Here is a 19193-nt window from a genome sequence, read left to right as displayed (position 1 = left end):
AATTTAAAAGCCATGTGGACATGGTCCTTGGGGACATGGGTTAGTGGTGGCCTTGGCAGTGCTGGGTTAATGATTGGACTCAATGATCCCAGAAGGCTTTTCCAACCTCAGCAATTCTGTGATTCCATGTTTTTTAAATTCAGCTGTAAATTCAGGCAATTGTCAGTTGTGGAGCCCAGGACAAACCACACAGATCTGAGACATGATTTAGCACAGAGATAACCAATAGCCACAACATTTTACGCTGCTGAATTCCCCTTAGCTAGTGCAACCTGGAATATTCAGTGGCATGTTTTTATCTTCTTCTAGCAGTTTTGCTCCTGCTGGGACTGTCACTTTTTCTCTCTCTCCATCTACACCACACAACCCACTCTGTTGGCAGTTCAGGAAACCATATTCCAAGAGTTAATTAATTTGTACTGGAAAACGTCCCATATGCTACTCTTTTTGTTTATGGACGTAGAAAGCGAGTCGCAGAATTAATTAACGCTAATGCCTGTGCGTGTGTGTTGTTTTTTGGGTTTTTTTTTTCCCTTTCTTTTATCCTTTCTGAACCAGAAAATGACAGATGGAGAGATCTCAGCAGGAAATGTCCACTCCAGCTCGAGCAGCCGGGCGCCAGCATCTGGGACTGCCTGTCGGACAAGGGCGAGGAGGGCTCGCGCTGGCCCAGGGACACGGCCGGCACCTGCTCCGTCACCAACCTGATCAAGGAGCTGAGCCTCAGCGACCCCCACGGCCACCCCTCCGCCCCTCCCAGCAAGCGCCAGTGCCGCTCCCTGTCCTTCTCGGATGAGATGTCGGGCTGTGGGACCTCCTGGAGGCCCCTGGGCTCCAAGGTGTGGACGCCGGTGGAGAAGAGGCGCTGCTACAGCGGCGGCAGCGTGCAGCGCTACTCCAACGGCTTCGCCACCATGCAGAGGAGCTCCAGCTTCAGCCTGCCCGCCCGCTCCAACCCGCTGTGCGGCGGGCAGCCCAGGAGATCGGCTGCTGGAGGCCACGGGGGAGACAGGGTGGACATCCAGAGGTCCCTGTCCTGCTCGCACGAGCGCTTCTCGTGCTCGGAGTACGGCGCGCCCTCGGCCTGCAGCACGCCCGCCTCCACGCCCGAGCTGGGCCGCCGCGCCGCCGGCCTGGCCCGCAGCCGCTCCCAGCCCTGCGTCCTCAACGACAAAAAGGTGGGCATCAAGCGCAGGAGGCCCGAGGAGGTCCAGGAGGAGCGGCCCTCGCTGGACCTCGCCAAGATGACCCAGGTAAGAGGTGGTGGGGCTGTCCCTGTGAGGGGCTCAGGAGTTCTCAAGAGCCTTCAGCGTCCTCCAGGTTGGGTGGCATGAAGTGTGGTGTTGGTGTTATGGAGAAACACATCCTGCTTTCCAGGCAGAATAATCCCTTCCCTTCTGAATGGATTTCTTAGACAAATTCATGTGGTTGTCTTCTCTTTGCACACCAAGTGCACCGTGTTGTCATTTCCTCCTGGCATGGGTTTTGAGCAGGGATATGTTAAACCCCACGTTTTTGAGTTCAGGGGAGAGGAGCCTTGGGCCTGCCATGGTGAGATGAAGGCATCACCCCATGGCCCCCAGCCTTGGCTTGTCAGGTGTTGAATTCTTACTGCTACAGGTTTTACTTGCGCTTAGGCTCTGTAATTTTCCACTCTAGAGATGTTATCATGTTTCATTTTCAGTTGCAAACACAGAGCACAACCTCCCTCTTCCATCTGCTGCTCAGAGCCAGATAACAGACCTGAAGCACAAATCAGGGAGGGTTTTGCTCCTTGGTCCTCTCCCTGCTCGACCAAGTGACTGGACATTAGCAGGGGATAGAACAAGAGGCTGCATTGAAGGACAACCTTTCCTTTCCACATTCATAAGATTTCCTGCAGTTTTACTATTTGACATTTCCCACATCAATAGTTTTCAGTCACAAAGTCAATGACACGTCAGCTCGGTGTGGAATGGAGATAATGGGGGGTTAGAAGGCCCCAGGGCTCTCACTGTGGGAGGAGGGGTGCCCTGGCCACATCCCAGGGTGGGCTGTCACCTTCTGCTGGCCTTAAAAATTCCCCCATGGTTTCAGTTCCATGGGATCATCTGCAGTGCTTCATCCCAGAGTCACCTGTGCTGGGAGGGTTTGCCCTAAAGGGTTTTTGTAATGCTGGGGCCAGCAAAGCCTGTGTGGTGCAAGGCATCCCCTTGTTGTCTGCAGGGAAACTGCTGGGAGAAATTCACCATATGGGTGAGATCCAACATTGTGTGTGCATTTTCCTCTTACAAGAACATGATATTTTATGGTGTTCTGGGCTTTGCAGTGCAGTGGGTGTTTGAAGGAGTGTAGCGGTATTGGAGGAAGAGATCATCTTTTTCTCCTCCAGAGGAGCTTGGAAGATAAAAAGGGTGAAGAAGTCACATATTTGGGTGAGATCAGGCAAAAAACATGAGGATTGCTCTTGTCTTTTCATAAATCACAGCAACAACATTTATTATGCCAAGCTTATTTTATTAGATAATAAACTGGATGGACAGTCAAAACCATGTACATGTGTTGTTATACTTTACTAGCCACAGGGTGGAATAGCACAACTGCCCTCTGGTTCTCTCTGTACAAGCAGACAAGCATCATTTCACTTCCCTGGAAGTGTTCAAGGCCTCGTTGGACGGGGCTTGGGACAACCAAATCCAGTGGAAGGCATTCCTGTCCATGGCAGAGGGTGGAATGAGATGGGCTTTAGGGACCCTTTCAGTCCAGACCATTCTGTGGTTGTCTGGTATGATGGAAGGGAAGGAGGAGACTGTCCAGGCTCTGGCTGGACAGACCTTTGTTGCCCTGTGAGGATGTTCTGAGGCAGCTTCTCCATTGCATCAGCCCAATGTTTGTTGGCTGATTTGAAAAAATGGGCTTGGCCTAGGAGATCCCAAGGGTCAGCAGGAGCTTCCCTTTTCTTCCAATGGATGCTGAGGCCAGGCACATGTTTATAATTTGGATGGCCATGGTTTGACGTGGGTGGGTGATCCAAAGATGACAAAAAATCCAATCACTTGGATGTCCAAAAGCAGCTCAGTCCATGTTCCTGGAAAACCCTCAGCTTGAGGAATAGTTGTGTTTTCTCTGGCTGCTGTCCCCCACATCAAAACACCTTCCAAAGTGAGAAAGCATTGCCTGAACGCTCAGTGTTGGGGTGGTTCATCCTCTGGGAGAAGTGATACCACAAGGAAAGGCTCGGAAGCTCCACACTGTGTGGCACAAGCTCTGTGGGAATGGGGAAGGGGTTGCCTGGTTCACCATCTCTCCTAATGTCCGGGGCAGCCCCTCTCCCAGCCCCTGCTGTCCCTCTGCTCCAGGCTGGGTGGCCGGAGCCGCTGCCGAACGCCTGGCGGTTGCTACAACCAACAACCAACAAGAGCATCACTAAGGAACTCCCCAGTGGGACCCAGTCCAAGCAGCTCCCATGGATATTTTCAGTTTCCAGGCAGGAAACCCAGCCAGGCTCAGGTGCCTGTGGCAGCGGGTGAATCCCCAAGGCAGGGCTGTGCTGCTGGGTGTGGGGTGGCGGGGCTGGAGCAGAATGGGAAGAAAGGGGTTGGGCTCGATGATCTTGGAGATCTCTTCCAACTTTGTGATTCTGTGAAAGCAGAGCTGTGCAAGGGCCAGGGTTTTAGAGCTGAGAGCTTGTGGAGAGCAGCACTGGCAGGCAGCTCTTGGCGTGGGAGGACTGGCACAGAGGGACGAGCAGGATGAGGCAAGTCACGGGGAGCATTCTTGCCTTTGGTGGGGCACGGTCAGAGCCCTCCCCGGGATGGGAAAGCCAGGAAAACCAACTAATTCCTGGTGGGGAATAAATGTGCTCGAGAAAACCCTGCACATTTGGGCATCCCCCAGGCTGCTTTTAATGCTTCCAGCCCAGGAGATGCAAAATTGGGTGATTTCAGAGGAAGAGCTGAAATAATGGCAAGTAAGGTTGCACGTGTCCTCAAGTCTGGGTTTATATGGGGTAGAAACACCTCATGTGCAGTGGGCAAAGCAAAGGACAGCAAAAGTGTCCAGAATAGTCTTTCCAAATATCCACAAAGTACTCACTTTTCAGATGGGAAAACTGAGACATAGGGTTTTCCCTGAGTCCCTGAATGCTGTTGTCAAAGTGGGAACTGAGCTTTGAGGTGCTGGGTACTGAATCAGCATCTGGCTCTGACAGCAGATTGGTTAATTTTTCACTTGTGCTGGTAATCACGTGTGTTTGTAGGCATGAAACCTGGTACCATAATCAAAATAAAAATAATTTGACCTGAAAGAAATGTTTTCTTCATACTGGGAGGGATATTTAGGCCAGGCAGGAGGGGAGGGATCTGCTCCTGGAAGCAATTACATGGCTACATAACTGGGCTAATTAAGAGAGAAAACTAAATGTTGAAGTTAAGCTGGCAGGGAAAATACTTAGGAAAATATTGCCTTTCATTCCTCAAAATCCTGGTTGTGTCTCTTCTGTCTGCAATTCCCATAGGCCAGAGAGGGAAGGTGAGCCCATATCCCTCCCTTTATTATTTGCTCATATGGCACCAAACCAGACAGGCTTCAACTTTGGGCAGAAACCAAACCCTGCACATGGTTGTCATTGAAAGAGCAACAATTTTAAAAAGCCACAGGCACCAGGACAATCCTTCTGCTCCCTCTAAATGCACATGAACTCTTTGCCTTGTGCTTCTTTGCCTCAAACTGGGAGTGATCAGGGGGGTCTCAGTCAGATGAGCTGGTGATGATGAGGTGTCATTTAATTATCCAAGCCCAGAAGCAGGTGAGGTGGGAAGAAGCTGGTTTCTATCTTCACGCCAGTCAAGGAGAGTTTGAGTGCCTGGCCTGGCATCTCTGACTTCCTTAACATGAGGACATGAACCATCCTCTCATTTCAGCATAGGGTTTGGGCTTGCTTTCCATCCTCAGCTTTTATTCCTTCTTTCCACGTGAAGCACAAGCCCAAGGAGGGCACATCCCACCTCCCTGAGCCCAGCAGTTGTTCTGGCAGAGGGGTAATGAATCTTCTCACAGCTTGCTCTCCTTCCCAGCACAGTGCTGTTGGCCTCACAGCCCAAGGGACTGTGTCTGTAGGTGCAGGCCAGGTCAGAAATGGCTGGGATCAGATTTTTCCATGAATTAGGAGGTTTTTCAAAGAGCTGGTTTTCCTTTTTCTGATGTGGGTGCATCTAAAATAAACAGGAAATTAAAAGTGTCACAAAGGTGACAGGAGGTTTCTATGACCCCAGGAGTCCTCCCAGCTGGGCTGATTTTGGCAGGAATGAGTGGTTTTACCCTTTGCAAGTCACTCAGAGAAGCATCTGGGTGAATTAGGTGAGAAGATGGATTTTCTAAAATAAAATCACACTCTGTCAGGGATGCTGTGTGGTGGAGAGACACCCGCTGGGTTTTCCTCCCTCGTGGTGTGGTGAATTCTTCTCCAGAGGAACTTGACATGTCCCACCTCCACATCTGCTGCTTTCTGACATCCTGGTGTGAACATTTCCTGGGATCTCAGGCATTGTGTGCTGAAATATCTCGTGGCAGCACAAACATTGGGTTTGGTGGCTTGGCTGAGTCATTGACGGGAAGCTGAGCCATAGGCCAGCCCTGATCTTGGTGTGTGCAATTGCCTTCCTTCACACAGGCTCTGGGCAGCTGCAGGGGACACATGACACATCCCCCACACCAGGGACTGCCACCCTCAGTGGGAATTTGCAATAATCCCCAGCTGTGGCCACGCAAGCCCTTGCTATCTCTTCCCCATTCTGCTTCCTGCTGTCTGAAATTTTGATGTGGCGGTCACTGAGAGATTTCAATTTGTGTTAGGATGGTTCCAAACACAGCTATCCTTTATACAGATGTGGTTTTTAAATGGATAATTTATTTTTATATATGTGTTTTTATAGATATATATTTATACTTATATATTTAAATGTTTAAGGCCAGGCTAGATACAGCTTGGAGCAGCCTGGTCTAGGAGAAAGTGTCCTTGCCCAAGTCAGAGTTGGAATGTGATGGTCTTTGAAGTTTCTTCCAAGTCAAACCATTCTATTTTTCTAATTTTTAATGTATATATGTATTTGTTCAACCCAGCCATGTTCCCTGCAGCACAAACCCCAGACAGGAGTAGCCCTGGCTGGAAATGGAGGGTGGTGCTGGAGGGTTTGAAAACACAACTTTCCATGAAAAGAAAGGCACAAATATCTCAGTGGCATGTAAGGCTTTGCACTGCTGACAGGAATTGTCAGATGTGATGAGATACTGGTTCCTCCTAGCTGTAGGAGCTGTGTATTGGTAGCAAATCAAGCCTTGGAGGCGGCTCTTATGCCCCATTTCTGATGGCTCTTCAAGGTTTTAGTCCCTTTGTAAGCCTTCAGAGAAGTTGCAGTTTGAAGAACTACGCCTGTCTCAACAAATGCTGTACTCCTGGTTCTTTCCCTCCTGCGTTTTCTCTAAAATCCATTTAATTTTCTACAGAGGTTGTACCCATGAACACTGAGGATTCCCAGGCAGCTGTCAAAGCATTTCTCCTCTGTGAAGCTCTGTATTATGTAATGTCTTGCAGCATATGAGACAGAGAGTAGTTACTCTAGAATAAACAAAGCAATTAAAATACAATATTGCTCTGCATCTCCATGGCTTATGGAGAGCATCCTGTGGTTATGAGTTCAGAACTTCTTCCCTGTGAGGGGTGGGTGAGTGAGAGGGTGCTGGCAGTAGTGGGCACAGCTGAGGAGGAGGTGAGGGTGAAGCCCTGGGTGTGCCTGCTGAGGGTGAGCTACAGAGAGGACTTTGTGCCTGTTGTGGGAAGGGTCTGGGCACAAGGGGACCATTGACGTTGTTCCCTGGACAGACAGAGCCTTTCATGGGTGACTTCACTGCCCTGCCAGAAGCACGTGCCTTCAGAGGATGGAGTCATCTGCACCAGGGATCACAGGAGCATCCCCTGAAATGAGGATGTGTTCTCCTTGTGGTTTGCAGCTAAAATCAGTTAAAATCAGCTCCAGCCTGGGCTGGAGATCCAGAGGGTCTCCAGACACAGCTCGGAGTGTAATGCTCGTGGTGGTTGGGAGCCTGGCTGGCCCCTCTGCCTTGTTTTCCCTTCCAAACTTAGGAATGCTGGCAGTTTCCATGAGGATGCAGGTACAAAGGAGTTTGTACACTCCCAGGACTGAAGCAAGCAGCTCGCCAGTTTGAAATGATTCAGGCTGGTCTTGGCACTGAGTGGGAAGAAATTTCAAACTGCAGGGGGGGAAAAGGGACCTCTCCTCTCTGAGCACCCAAGTTTTCCCTTGAGAGGTAAAAATCTCTAATTTTCACATAAGAAGATTTTCTGTTTAAATTTTGGCACCTTTCAGGCTTGCTGGAGAGGGCAGGAGAGGTGGCAGTGATCTTGGTTGGCGTCAGCACCCACTTGAGCCGGTGACAAATATTTCCAAATGCAGTGATAGGCAAAAAACTGGAGGTTTTAAATTCCATACGTATCCCAGGAAATAGTTTGCTATTGATGTAACTTCTGAGAGAGATTCCAGCTTCCAAGCCCCAGTGTTTTTTAAATAAACAGGAATGAGAGTCTGCAAAGGTCATTTTGTGGCTTGGTGGGAAAAAGCCTTTGGGTGAGGATCAAAAGAAACTGGTTTGAAGGTGGGAGGGACACCTTCCACTATTTCATGTGGCTCCAAGCCCCAAAAGTCCAGCCTGGCCTTGGACACTTCCAGGGACCCAGGGCAGCCACAGCTTCTCTGGGCACCCTGTGCCAGGGCCTTCCACCCTCACAGGGAAGGATTCCTTCCCAAAATCCCATCTAACCCTGCCCTTAAGGCATTCCCCATTATCCTGTCACTAAAGTCCCTCTCCAGTTCCAGTTCAGCACCCTCAGGCACAGGAGTGGGCTCTAAGGTCTCTCCCAGTTCCATCCCATTCCATCCCCTGCTCCTGGCTGGATCTCCTGCCCTTGCCTCCATCCTCCATCCCCTGCTCCCAGCTCCACCACAAGGCCCAGGGATGCAGAGCTGAGTGCTGTACTCACATGGGAGGACAGGGCTGGGAACACAAACAAAGCTTGGCAGTGTCTGTCCCAAAGATGGACAAAATCCAATTGTATCCCGAGGATGCACATCTGATTCACCACGTGCTCATTAACCCTCCATCCCCAGGCTTGTGAATTCCGCGACTCCAAAAAACAGCTTTTGGAAAGCACAGGGATTCAGTCCTGAAGGAGTCAGCATGCTCAAAAGTGGCATTTTGGCTCAAAAAAGTCCAAAGGGATTTTTCATTACGGTTTACAAAAAAACCCCAGTACTCTAGGAGCTAGTGGAAGTTACTTGGAACCACTTCCTTGCAAAAACCTCCCAAAGCATTTGAGGAAGGCAAAGCATTTCAGGATATTGTGCTAAATAAGTAAATAATAAATAAATAAGGCCCATTTATTTTTCCTTTCCAGAGAAAGATGCTCAGGGTTAGCCTGAGGTTGAGGCTGTGACAGAAAAATGAGGTGTATTTTAAGTCTGCATTGGATTTGCAGGAGGTCTTGGCAGGTGGGGGCAGTGGGTGCAGGTGCCACACACTCTGGATTTTTGGTCATCCACAATGTTATTTTATCCCTTTACTTGCTGGTATTCTCTTTTCACTGCTGCTGAAACTATGGCATGAAGTTTGGTTTTAATTTTTATAAGGTCCTGCTTATCATTTAGGCCCTGAAGTGAGAACCACAGTGGCATAACAGAAATGTTGCATCTGTGCTGAAAATTATGGAGACGAAATAGGGCTGAGAAAAAAGAACAATTCTATGTTAGTGATGTTTCATCCTACCCTGGGACAAGTCAAATCAATGAATTTCCCCAAAGATGAGCCACTCCAAATCCTGGAGTGTTGGCAGCTCTGGGGACAGGTCAGGTTCAGGTTCCCCCTTTTCCACTGAAATCCATGGCACTGCAAAGCCACCAGTGGGAGAGCAGCCCTGCCACTGTCCCCACTGGGCTCCTGGCACTGCTGAGTGCGTTGGCAGGAGGGGCCTTGCTGGTTTTTGGTTTTTTAAAAATTTTTGTTAAGGTTAGGATTGAAGTGTTAGAGACGGTATTTTGTAGGTTTAGATATTTATTATTTTTATTTATAAGTTGTGAGTTTTATAGTATTTTATTAATAAGCTATAAAATAGTTAGCTATTTTTATATAAGGTTTTTAAGGTTAAATTATTTAACTAATAAATGATACTTAAACTATTTTAATTTTCATTTAATAATTATTTGAAGTTTGTAATGTGGATTTTTTGGTTTAATTATAAAATATTATTTAAACTTATGAAGAAGAAAGCGAATAAGAAGGTAAAGAAGAAAGAGTAGTTATTGGTTTAAATTTTTTATTTTAGTTTTATATATATTAATATATTTTAAAACTTTAAATTTTCTATTTAGTGCTATTATATTCTTCTAATTAAACTATACACTTTTAATCTTAGTGTTATTAATTAATTTTGGAAGTTTTCTCTATGGCTTTAGGTCAAATGTAGTGTTTTCTTGGGGGTTAGAGTCTGTAAGTACAGAAAGTTTAAAATTCTCAGGGCTCTAACAGGACCTGCAGTGCTCAAGGGATCTGGATCCCCAGAGAATGCAGAGAAGGAGGCAGAGGTGAAAAGCTGTGAAGGGCAACCTGTAAATAAATAAATACAGTGATCACTAATGACCTGTCTGAGCAAATGGATTTTTCCAGCTCATAGCTGGGGTTTGGTGTCTGTTAGGGAAAATATTTGTTCTTGGCAGGAAATGAGGGTTTCCTCCAATTATTGTTGTGAATAGGAAAGGGTTGGGAGGCTGTGCTGGGCCTGGGTCCCCACATGTGGGAGGCTGTGGGAGGCTGTGGGATGCTGTGGGATGCTGTGGGATGCTGTGGGAAGCTGTGGGAGGCTGTGGGAGGCTGTGAGATGCTGTGGGATGCTGTGAGATGCTGTGGGATGCTGTGGGAGGCTGTGGGAGGCTGTGGGATGCTGTGAGATGCTGTGGGATGCTGTGAGATGCTGTGGGAGGCTGTGGGAGGCTGTGGGATGCTGTGAGATGCTGTGGGATGTTGTGGGATGCTGTGGGAGGCTGTGGGATGCTGTGGGATGCTGTGCTCAGGTGGGACAGTGGAGCCCCAGAGTGGGTTTCACTACTCTCTGATTCCCTGCATTGCTGTATTTCTCTGTGATTGCTGGGATTTGTCTCTCCAGCCTCTCCCTGGGGCTCTGTAGCACCAGAGGGATTCCCACTGGTGGGTCACACATCAGCTTTTGCTTTTGCACTTGTGGAATCTCCCTGAACATCCTCAGTGTCAATGAGACAGCTACATACTCCAGAGACAGAGTAGAGCTGTGAGTAAACCCAAATTATCTCCACAGGCTCCAAAGGCAGCATCAGAACTAATGGCTTAAAGCCTCCTTGTTGCTTTTTTGGTTTTGTTAGTTTAATATTGTGGTCTGAAGTGGCTTGGGAGGATAACAGACATTTCTGAGCCTGCTCACGAAAGCTGGTTTTCACACCAAACAGAATAAAAGCAAAATTATCTGCTAAAACTTTGAATGCACCAATGGTGCCTGCTGCAAAATGAGGATTAGGACTGAGTAAAGATTTAGTGAGTGAGAAGGGAAAGGCTGGGAATTCAGACCCTGAAAACCAGGGCAGAGATGTGGTACCCATCAGGAGCAGGGCAGGGAGCCATCCCCTGCTCTGGGATGCTGCTGCAAGGTTCTGTAGGACCTTGGCCTGGTGGAGGCTGTGGGGCTGCCTGTCAACTACTCAATGCCTCCACAGATCAAATTTTAAAAGAAAAATAGAGCAGCAGATGAGTTTGAGCTCCCTGACATGGCAGCGCTGTGCCTAACCCAGCTCTGCCCTGCACCAGGCCCATGGCCTCCTTCCGCTTTTCACACCCCCATCACTGCCTCCCCTGTTTTCCTTCCTCAGCTATTCCAGCATTTCTTTCCCAACACTTCATCACTCAGAGGAGTGATGAACTCAGAGAACTTCATCACTCAGAGGAGTGAAACACTTCTGTGGGAGGACAGGGTCGGTGCAAGCCCCCTGACCTTCCCCCAGAGGAAATGTTGATTTTGGAAGCCAGATGGGGCAATGGTCACCAGTGCTCCTTGGGGAAGGGTGGCTGTGTCTCCCTCTTTTTGGGGAGGCCAAACTGCAGCAAGGGAGGTTATTGGAGCCTCAGGATTAAGCCATGCTTGCTGCAGCTCCCTCTCTGTGTCCCTTCCATCTCCACTCCCCAGGAAACCAGCCTGGTCCTGGAGCTGGAGAAGATTGTGTGTGCCTCAAAGGCAGTGCAGAGCTTTGAACCCCAGTGATGTGTTTGTGTGTGTGTGTGTGCATGCCCAAATCACAGCAGCTGCCATCATGAAGTTCTGCAGAGCTTAAAAACCAACTCAAACCCGTTTTCCAACCTAATTTTCCAGTCTCAAGCACCTCTCCCTCCTCAGCAGCACGGATGAGCGCTTTCCCTGGCACAAATGCCAGGCAGGATTTACCGTGATGAAACAACCAAAGCATTTATTATAACGATATAAAGATAACAACCCAGGCTGGAGGTGTTTTACAGGAGATGTTTGCCTCAGAGAGTGATTTAAACCTGAGCCAGGCAGAGAATCCCCCAGTGGAGGTGACTTTGCTGGCTCAGGAGGGCTGGCAGAGGCTCATCATTCCCACATGGAGATCACTGCCCGCTTCCCCCTTCCCTTCTGGCACCGGGTTATTTTCAGCTTTCTGAAGCAACTGTAGCCCAGTGTGCTAACAGGAGGCGATGACAGCTTGGGAGGTAGGGCCCGTGCTGCTGACAGCTTGTACAGTTACACCTTTTTGGGAAAATTGTGGCAATCACCTGGCAGGGTGAGGGGGAAAAAAGAAAATAATGGTGTTTGAGCAAAAGCCGTGATCCCCACAGAGATCACAGTCCTGCTGATGTTTGTTCTGGTAGAGCCACCACGTTTGCAGAGATGTGTTTTGGGGAAGAGCTCACAGCTGGGTGTTTCACCATGGGAAAATCAGACAGGGGAACGTTGCTGAGGGATTTCTCCAGCTTGTTGGTGGGGCTCTGCATCCAACAGCCCCATCCCTGATGGGGAGGGAAAACCTGAGGAAAAGGATGGATGTGAGGGGTGAGTGGCTTCCTGCAGCCTTCTCTGATTGTAGCATTGGTTCCTCCACAGTGTGGAGCATCGCAAGACCCTGTGGGAAGGAGAAATAGCCTCAGTTTGGTCACCAGTTGATCTGAAGCAACCCTGCAGCTTATTTCAAGTGACCAAGAATTTCTTACTGATGTATTTTTAGATATTTTTCAAGTACTTCCACTAGCAATGCCTCATTTTCTCTCTGAGGGCTTGCCCAGTGTGCTGGATTAAGGCAGCTTTGGGAAGAGTTGGAGGAAGAAAAACCAGCACCTCAAATGGTCAAAAATGGGTCCTTGTGGTCAGTAAATGTGGTTTTGGTGTAAGGTGCGCTACAGGTGCTTGCTGGGTGAAGTCAGAGTGGCCAGAAACATCTCCAAAAGCCATCTGTGTTGGATTCCCCCAGTTTCCCTGAGAGCAGCAGGATTTGAGGTGTCTGATACCCCTTTTTGTCTGGCACTGGAGGCCAAGGTTGTGGAGAGACTCAAAGGGGCCCAGAACTATCTGGCCATGGGGAACAAGCGCCACATTGTGCCACCAAACCTGCTCTTTGCTGGCTTCAGTAGAGGACTTGACTGCCTGGTTTCTCCAGCTCAGCACCTCAGCACGTGATAAATTCACCCCATAAATAAAAAATGAGCAAAGAACTCTGGAAGGGCTGCAGACAGACACTGCATTGATGGTGGTGGCTGATCCACCACTGCTGGAATCCACCCATGGAATGTTGGCTTGGTGATCACTGTCCTGGGGGGACCCTCCTGACCCCAGCCACTGGCAAGGTGAGCTGTGGCATTTTGTGGCAGCCAATACTTTGAAAACTTGCTTTCTGAGCTGGCAAACCTGCCTCAGAGGGAGCATCTCTGCCCAGAGAGCACCCTCTGCACATGGCCTTCCTCCACCAGCAGCTGCTGCAGCACCAGGACCATCAGAAGGGGTTTTCCATCCTCTTGCATTCCCTGGAATGACTCCAAGGGTTGCAGCATGTGTGGATTTGAGCAGCGAAAATGAGCCTGTGGGCTTGGTTGCCCAAGTGCCATAAAATGCAAAATTTCCCTGAAAGTCAAGGAACTTCATGGCTACTCCCCAAGATGTGTCTGAGCTTGGAAATGTTTTTCTTTTGGATGGGAAGAATGTGCTGTGGATGTGTTGAGTTACTCTCCAGTCTTCATCCTCCTTTATCTACCACCACAGGAATCACTCATCTCCTCTCCCACCCTCTGAGGATGCTCTATCCACCTGTAGCAGCCCAGCATGTCCACACCTGGGTACCAAACCCAGGGAAGGGCCTGATCCAGGAGATGAGCTCAATTAAGAAGGAAAAAAATTACCATTCCCAAAAGTGCCAGAGTTCTGTTTGTAGAAGGGATTTGCACTTCTGAGAGGGCTGTTGACTTTCAGGAGACCTAGGCTGTTCAAGTGCCTAAATCACTGTTGGAAATAAGCTTGCAAATTTTGTGAAGTGCTTAGAAAATATTTCTGCTATGTCCTCGGGCCTTCTGCAGTGGTAATTATGAGTTGTCCATTAACCACAGTGTGCAGCTCTCTGCTTGAAGCTGCTGCATGCTCAGCACCCAGAAGACAGAGCATGGTTGGGATTAAAAAAAAAATATGACCAGGATGACGTGAGGGCTGGGTGCAATTGCATAATTAGAGAACAAATGTCCTTTTTTTCACACGAGCTTGGGGTTTGTGGGTTTTTGAAGGTTTCAGAGACTGAAGGCCATGTGAAATGTAGCTTCCCCCAGCTTGGGCAGTGGCCAACTCCTCCTCGGGCAGCAGGAACTTCTCTGTTTAGATAGAGCAGCCTCTGCAATGACTCTTTTTACCATGTGCATGGGGTAGAGGAGCACCCAAAGCCACTGGTCCATGGGTCCAACTCAGCACAAGGCCCTTTGATTTGTAAAGAACTGATTGGGGTGTGATGCAGAGCCCCTGTATCTCCTTTAGGGGCTCTGTAAATGGGTGATCTTCCTTTGTTTACAGCCTGGGGTAATTTGTTGTGGTGGAGTTTCTCTCAGCTCACCTGGATTTGAATGGAAAATCCCTCAAGCAAACGTGCCAAACTCCTTGGGAATGCTAGTGGGGATGTTTTGGAACAAGGTTGCGTCTCAGGCTGTGTGTTTGGTCCTGAATTGGGCCAGCCAGAGCAGATAGAGGCAGCAGCCCTGTCACTCTGTGTCACCAATGCTCTGTTGGGCACTGAAGTTCTCCTGGCTCCCTCAGCTACTCCCGGTGATCCAGACCCTTCCCTTACTCCATTCCTCCCTCTGGATACTCTCCTGCCCCTCTTTCTTGTCATGAAAAACTGACTGGTAACAGATGAACATTTCTAGCTAGTGAGGGGCTGCCTTCCTCCCAGGGATTTATGGAATTCCCATTCAGGCCTATCCCATGGGATGTGTCCAGAACAAATGCCTGACAAGTGAACACTCCACCACTCACTGGCTTGGTGAGAGGCTCCACAAGCTGCTGAGATCCTCCTCAGGCTCCTCCTGCTCAGAGCACACACTCTGCCACTGGCATGGCCTCGTTATTTCCATTGGCACTCAGTCACGAGGGTTTAGTTTGTTCTTTTAAAAACCAGCCCGGGCTAAAGGCATTCCCTGGCAGGTGAGCACACTCGTGGCCAGGCTGCATCCCTGGGAGGCTCTGCGTGCTCTGCTCCAGAGGGTTTGGAATGCCTGCATGCTCCTTGTCATTCTCAGAGCTTGAAACTGTTTAGAAGGCGTGACAGTACATAAACTGAATCAGGTTTCTGGCCAAGGTAACCAGGCATGGAGACTCAGGGAACAGACAACCGTGCCTGGTCTTTAGTGAGGGGAACAGGAACAGACATGAGCCAACACAGAGGAGGGTTTAGCAGGATATAAGCTTTCAGCTATTGAAAGAAAGTGCTGAAGTTTTTCTCGGTTAATAAGGGGAGTTATTGGAAATGTTCATTCATTTTTGGTGAGCTCTGTTCTGCCTTACATGTGGAACTGGACAATGCATGGAGTGGAGATGGTGATGGGGCCGATACAGAGCAGGCTGGGTTGGTTTTGAGCCTGTTGCCTTTGCAGGGCACGGGGCCACAGGACCTGCCATGGATGGGGAGATGGAGTGTTGCAGCATCTCTCCATCTCCTGGGGACCTGCTGAGTGTTCCTGCTGCTCTGCTTGTTTTCTGTTGGGCTGAGGGAGCTCGGGTTTGGGATCATGAACACTCCTGGCTCATCGGATTATCGGACCGGATTATCCCGGTCTCCACCTCAGCTGCCTCTCTCCCCTTCCTCTGCAGAACCGCCAGACTTTCAACAGCCTCACCTGCCTCAGCAGCACGGCCGAGGACGGCTCCCAGCGGCTGCCGGGCCCTCAGGCATGGCCGGCGGCTCCGGAGGTGATGCCGGGCCGGACCCCCGCCTGCACCCCGGTCCCGGAGCCGCCCCGGGCCCGGCCCTGTGAGCACCGGGCCAGCAGGGACGACCTGTCCTGTGAGGAGGAGGAGGAGGGCACCGCCAAGGAGGAGCACAGGGCAGCCTGGAGGAGCACCGAGAGCCTCTTCCAGCTGGATGGCGAGCTAGACATCGAGCAGATCGAGAACAACTGAGGAGGGAGCAGCTCTGCCCGCCCTGGGCTCTGAGGGCTGCCAGCAGGGCCAGGGAGGGCTCCTGGCTGGCGGCGAGTTTGTGGGATCCTGTCACTGCTCCCCTCCTGCCAGCTGGAGGGGACAAAGCAGCTTTGCCAAAATTTCATCAGGTATTTAGAGGAATTCGTGTGCATGCGTGTGTAAATCTTGAAATTCTTTGTAACTACTGTAGCCAGAGATCAGCCAGGCCGAGGAAAGTGCCTGTCCCACAGGGAAACCAGGCACAGGGATCGCCAAAAACTCAGAATCCATGAGAAAATGGCTTTTGCCAGGATAAGGGTGGAGCTGATGGAGCTGGCCATGCTCCCACAGATCCCACCTGTGCTAGTTCATAAAGGAGAAACCACCATCCCGGGACTGGAGAAAGGGGGAGAAAGCAGAATACTGAGATTTGCAAAGCGAGCACTGGCTGATGGCACCGGGGTGGCCACAGTTCCTTTTCTCCGGCCACATCCCCTGTGGCCCCAGCACCCCCTCACTCCTCATGTCCCTGGCAGTGCCGTGAGGAGGAAATCACAAGTGAAGTGTTTTTGCTTAAATTTAATAATGGCAAGAGCTGGATTTTTACTCCTTTATTTTTAGTTTTCCTTTTCCTGATGAGGAATTAAACAGATCCCTGGCCCATGTGGGGCGGCATCCGCAGCAGCGCTTGCTGGGCGCTGAACAGGGATGCTCAAATGCCTTCCTTCCCTATTTTTTTCCTTCCCAGTCCCCCTCTCTCAACTCTTTTGGGGGAAAAACCCTACTCAGGCTCTGTGCCACCCTCATTTGGGTTCCCAACACCCTGTTTTGAGCAGGGCTGGGCTGTTTACCCATTTACCAGCAGCTATGCCCACTTTGTTACCCAGGGCATGGCTGCCACCCTCTTCTTTTTTGGCTTTACTGTGAAGGGCGGCCTGCCCAAGGCACGTCGTGGAGGGGTTACTTGACAAAGTCAGCTGGCAAAAGGCTGAAAATCCAGGTAGCAGCACTGAAAGCTTTTCCTCTTCCTGTGCCTTTTTAAAGCACAGATAAAGTGGTGACCATTATGTTTGTACGATATGAATTCTCTTTGCTAAAAATAAGCTGTCCACTTGCTAACAGGTTTAGAAGGACACATATTTCTTTTTTCTCCCTCTGGTGGGTTGTTTTTTTTTTATTATTTGTTTGTTTGTTGAAAGCTCTAGGAAAGCTGTACAAATATCTTCCAGCATCTTCTGGATTCCTTCTGCTGGTTCGTTCAAGCTCAGGGGTCACTTCCTGAGCTTTGCAAACCTGAGAAAGGAAAAAAATCATTGATACCAAGAGCAGCTGAAGACAGGACATTTTAAATGGGGTTCAGCAGCCCCACTGGCAATGCCTTGAGGGTCCATAACTCAGAAAGGCTGAGAGCTGCTGGTACAGGTTTCATTCATCATTTCTGGTTTTGTTGGTGCACTTTTTTCCACAGTGGTTTGGGATGTGTGTGGCATCTCCCATCACAGTGGAACCCATTGGTTGTTACCCCTGTCCTGGCACTGCTGAGGTTTTGCTGGTGGCTGTGGCTGTGTCCACATCCTCCAGGCAAGCAGGACAAGCCCCAGATATCCAGGGAGGGGATGACAGGGATGTCTTTTCATTTTGGAGAACCCTCCAGCTCTTTTAAAGTGTCACTTTATGCATCACTTAGAAAAAAATATATCCTGGGTTAATTTTTCTCCCTCCTGTTATGGAGGGTCCAGCCACGCCAGTGTTTTCCCAGGCTGCTGCCCCTCTGTCTGTGCCCCTGCAGTGGCACCCTCACAGCAAAGTTCTTGGCTTTGAGTCTTCCTGATGCTCCCTCCATCCCTCCCTCCCCACCACTGACAGGTCCTGGTCTGGGGGCACACAGCTCCTGCTGGCCACAGGCACCTCCTCAGCTGAGCAACAAAGGGCAAATCCACCCAAACCCACATCCAGCCACCACCTGGGCTCTCACCTGGGCATCCCCAGGGCTGGAATTCCTAAGGGCTTCTGTTTTCTTTCCAAGGGCTGCTCCTGGTGCCACGCTAATCCCCAGAGTGGGAAGGTGGCCAAGGGACCACGGCCCAGCTGTCCTGGACCTGGTGGCCGCCGGGCCACGGCGCAGCTGTCCTGGACGTAGCCGTAGCATTCAGTTTACATTCAGCACAACCCGTTTGCCTTACTAAAAATGCTTCTCCAATGAGTCATGGCCTTAGACTGGGCACGTTGGCGTAGGCACAGACTACAGTTAGCGACAGTTTTGAGGCCACAGTGGTGTTCTGTTGGGTATTTCTTGTTGGGTTTGTATGATTTCATGTACTTATTCTCAGTTTAAGAAAGCCTTACTTTTTACTTTTTTTTTTTGTCTCTCTCTCTCTCTCTGTAGAGGTAAAACATTTGTGGATTTATATATATATAAATATATATATAAATAAAGTAATAAAAATATTAAATATAATATAGTATGTGCCTCAGATTCAGGGGACATCCTGTTGATTGTAAAGTCAGAAGTGGCGTTGCTCCCCTGGTGTCAGGAGATCTGTCCCCTAGGCAGTGGGAGAGCAGGGCATCCCCTGGGGGTCTTGCTCTTGGTTTGTAAAGGATTTCACCTATGAGATGTTTTGGGAGCCCCCCAAACCCCCAGCAAACCCCTGCTGGCTGCCAGAATGTGATACTAAAGGAATATGCAGACAAGGGATGTTATTCCTTGCTAGGTAGCTAAAATAGGTTCATTATTGTGAAGGGACTCGGTGGCTTGTCCAAGGTGTGACCCAGTCTGGGCAGCAGCTGTTTTGGGATGACACCAAAGCTGTGGCAGCAGCAATAAAGGTTCTTCATCCTGAAAAAAATAGGATTTTAACACAGAAAGTCTTAGCAGGCACACGGGAGTTTTGCTGCGTGTTTTGCAGATGTAGCTCTTTGAGCCTGTCCTATGAAAGAGTACATGAAAAAAAGAGAAACCAACAAAAAGAAGCGTTTGTAAAATAGATTGTAATTTTTCCACGTGCTAGCATAGCCTGTTTGGCCAATAAAATTGTGTTTCAAGTGCATTGTTTAAAGCTCCTGGCTGCCCAGGCAAACAGACTGACAGTAGGATGTTCTAGGATTGTAGCAGTGCTTTGCGGCGTGTGTGGGTTCCGTGTTCGAGAAAGAAAAAGAAGAGGATGGCCAAATAAAAAAAAAAAAAATACACAAAACAAAACAAAACAAACCAGAAAGATGGGAAGAAGAATAAAAACAAAGCCTTCTGAAGCTATGACCTGTAGTAGCCAAGTCTCGCTGGCAATTGCACAAGCGCCGCGGGCCGAGCGTGTCCCGGGAGGGGCTGCCCCAGGTGTGCCCTCCCCGGGCGGGCCAGGAGGCTGCTCCTGCCCCCCCCATGACTTGATTGCACTAGAGCAGCTCAATCTCAGGAAATTGCTTGTTACTTTTACTGTGTAAATAAAGCTTCCTGGTTCAA

The 19193-nt window shown here is 49.4% G+C and overlaps 1 protein-coding gene across 2 annotated transcripts in view; it reads left to right on the top strand.

The window, feature by feature from the left end:
* Positions 1-18942, top strand: part of FAM53B (family with sequence similarity 53 member B) — a 45746-nt gene extending 26804 nt beyond the window's left edge. For both annotated transcript variants that reach the window (XM_074545370.1, XM_005490878.4), the window contains 2 exons: positions 559-1253; positions 15425-18942. In XM_074545370.1, coding sequence (XP_074401471.1) covers positions 559-1253; positions 15425-15733 — 1004 coding nt within the window. In that variant the 3' untranslated portion in view covers positions 15734-18942. The remainder of the gene's footprint in view (positions 1-558; positions 1254-15424) is intronic.
* Positions 18943-19193: the final 251 nt, after the last annotated feature.

This window comes from Zonotrichia albicollis, chromosome 7 (assembly GCF_047830755.1).
Source record: "Zonotrichia albicollis isolate bZonAlb1 chromosome 7, bZonAlb1.hap1, whole genome shotgun sequence".
NCBI lineage: Eukaryota > Metazoa > Chordata > Aves > Passeriformes > Passerellidae > Zonotrichia > Zonotrichia albicollis.
Note: the sequence above shows the minus strand (reverse complement) of the source record. Positions and strands in the feature narration are given on the sequence as shown.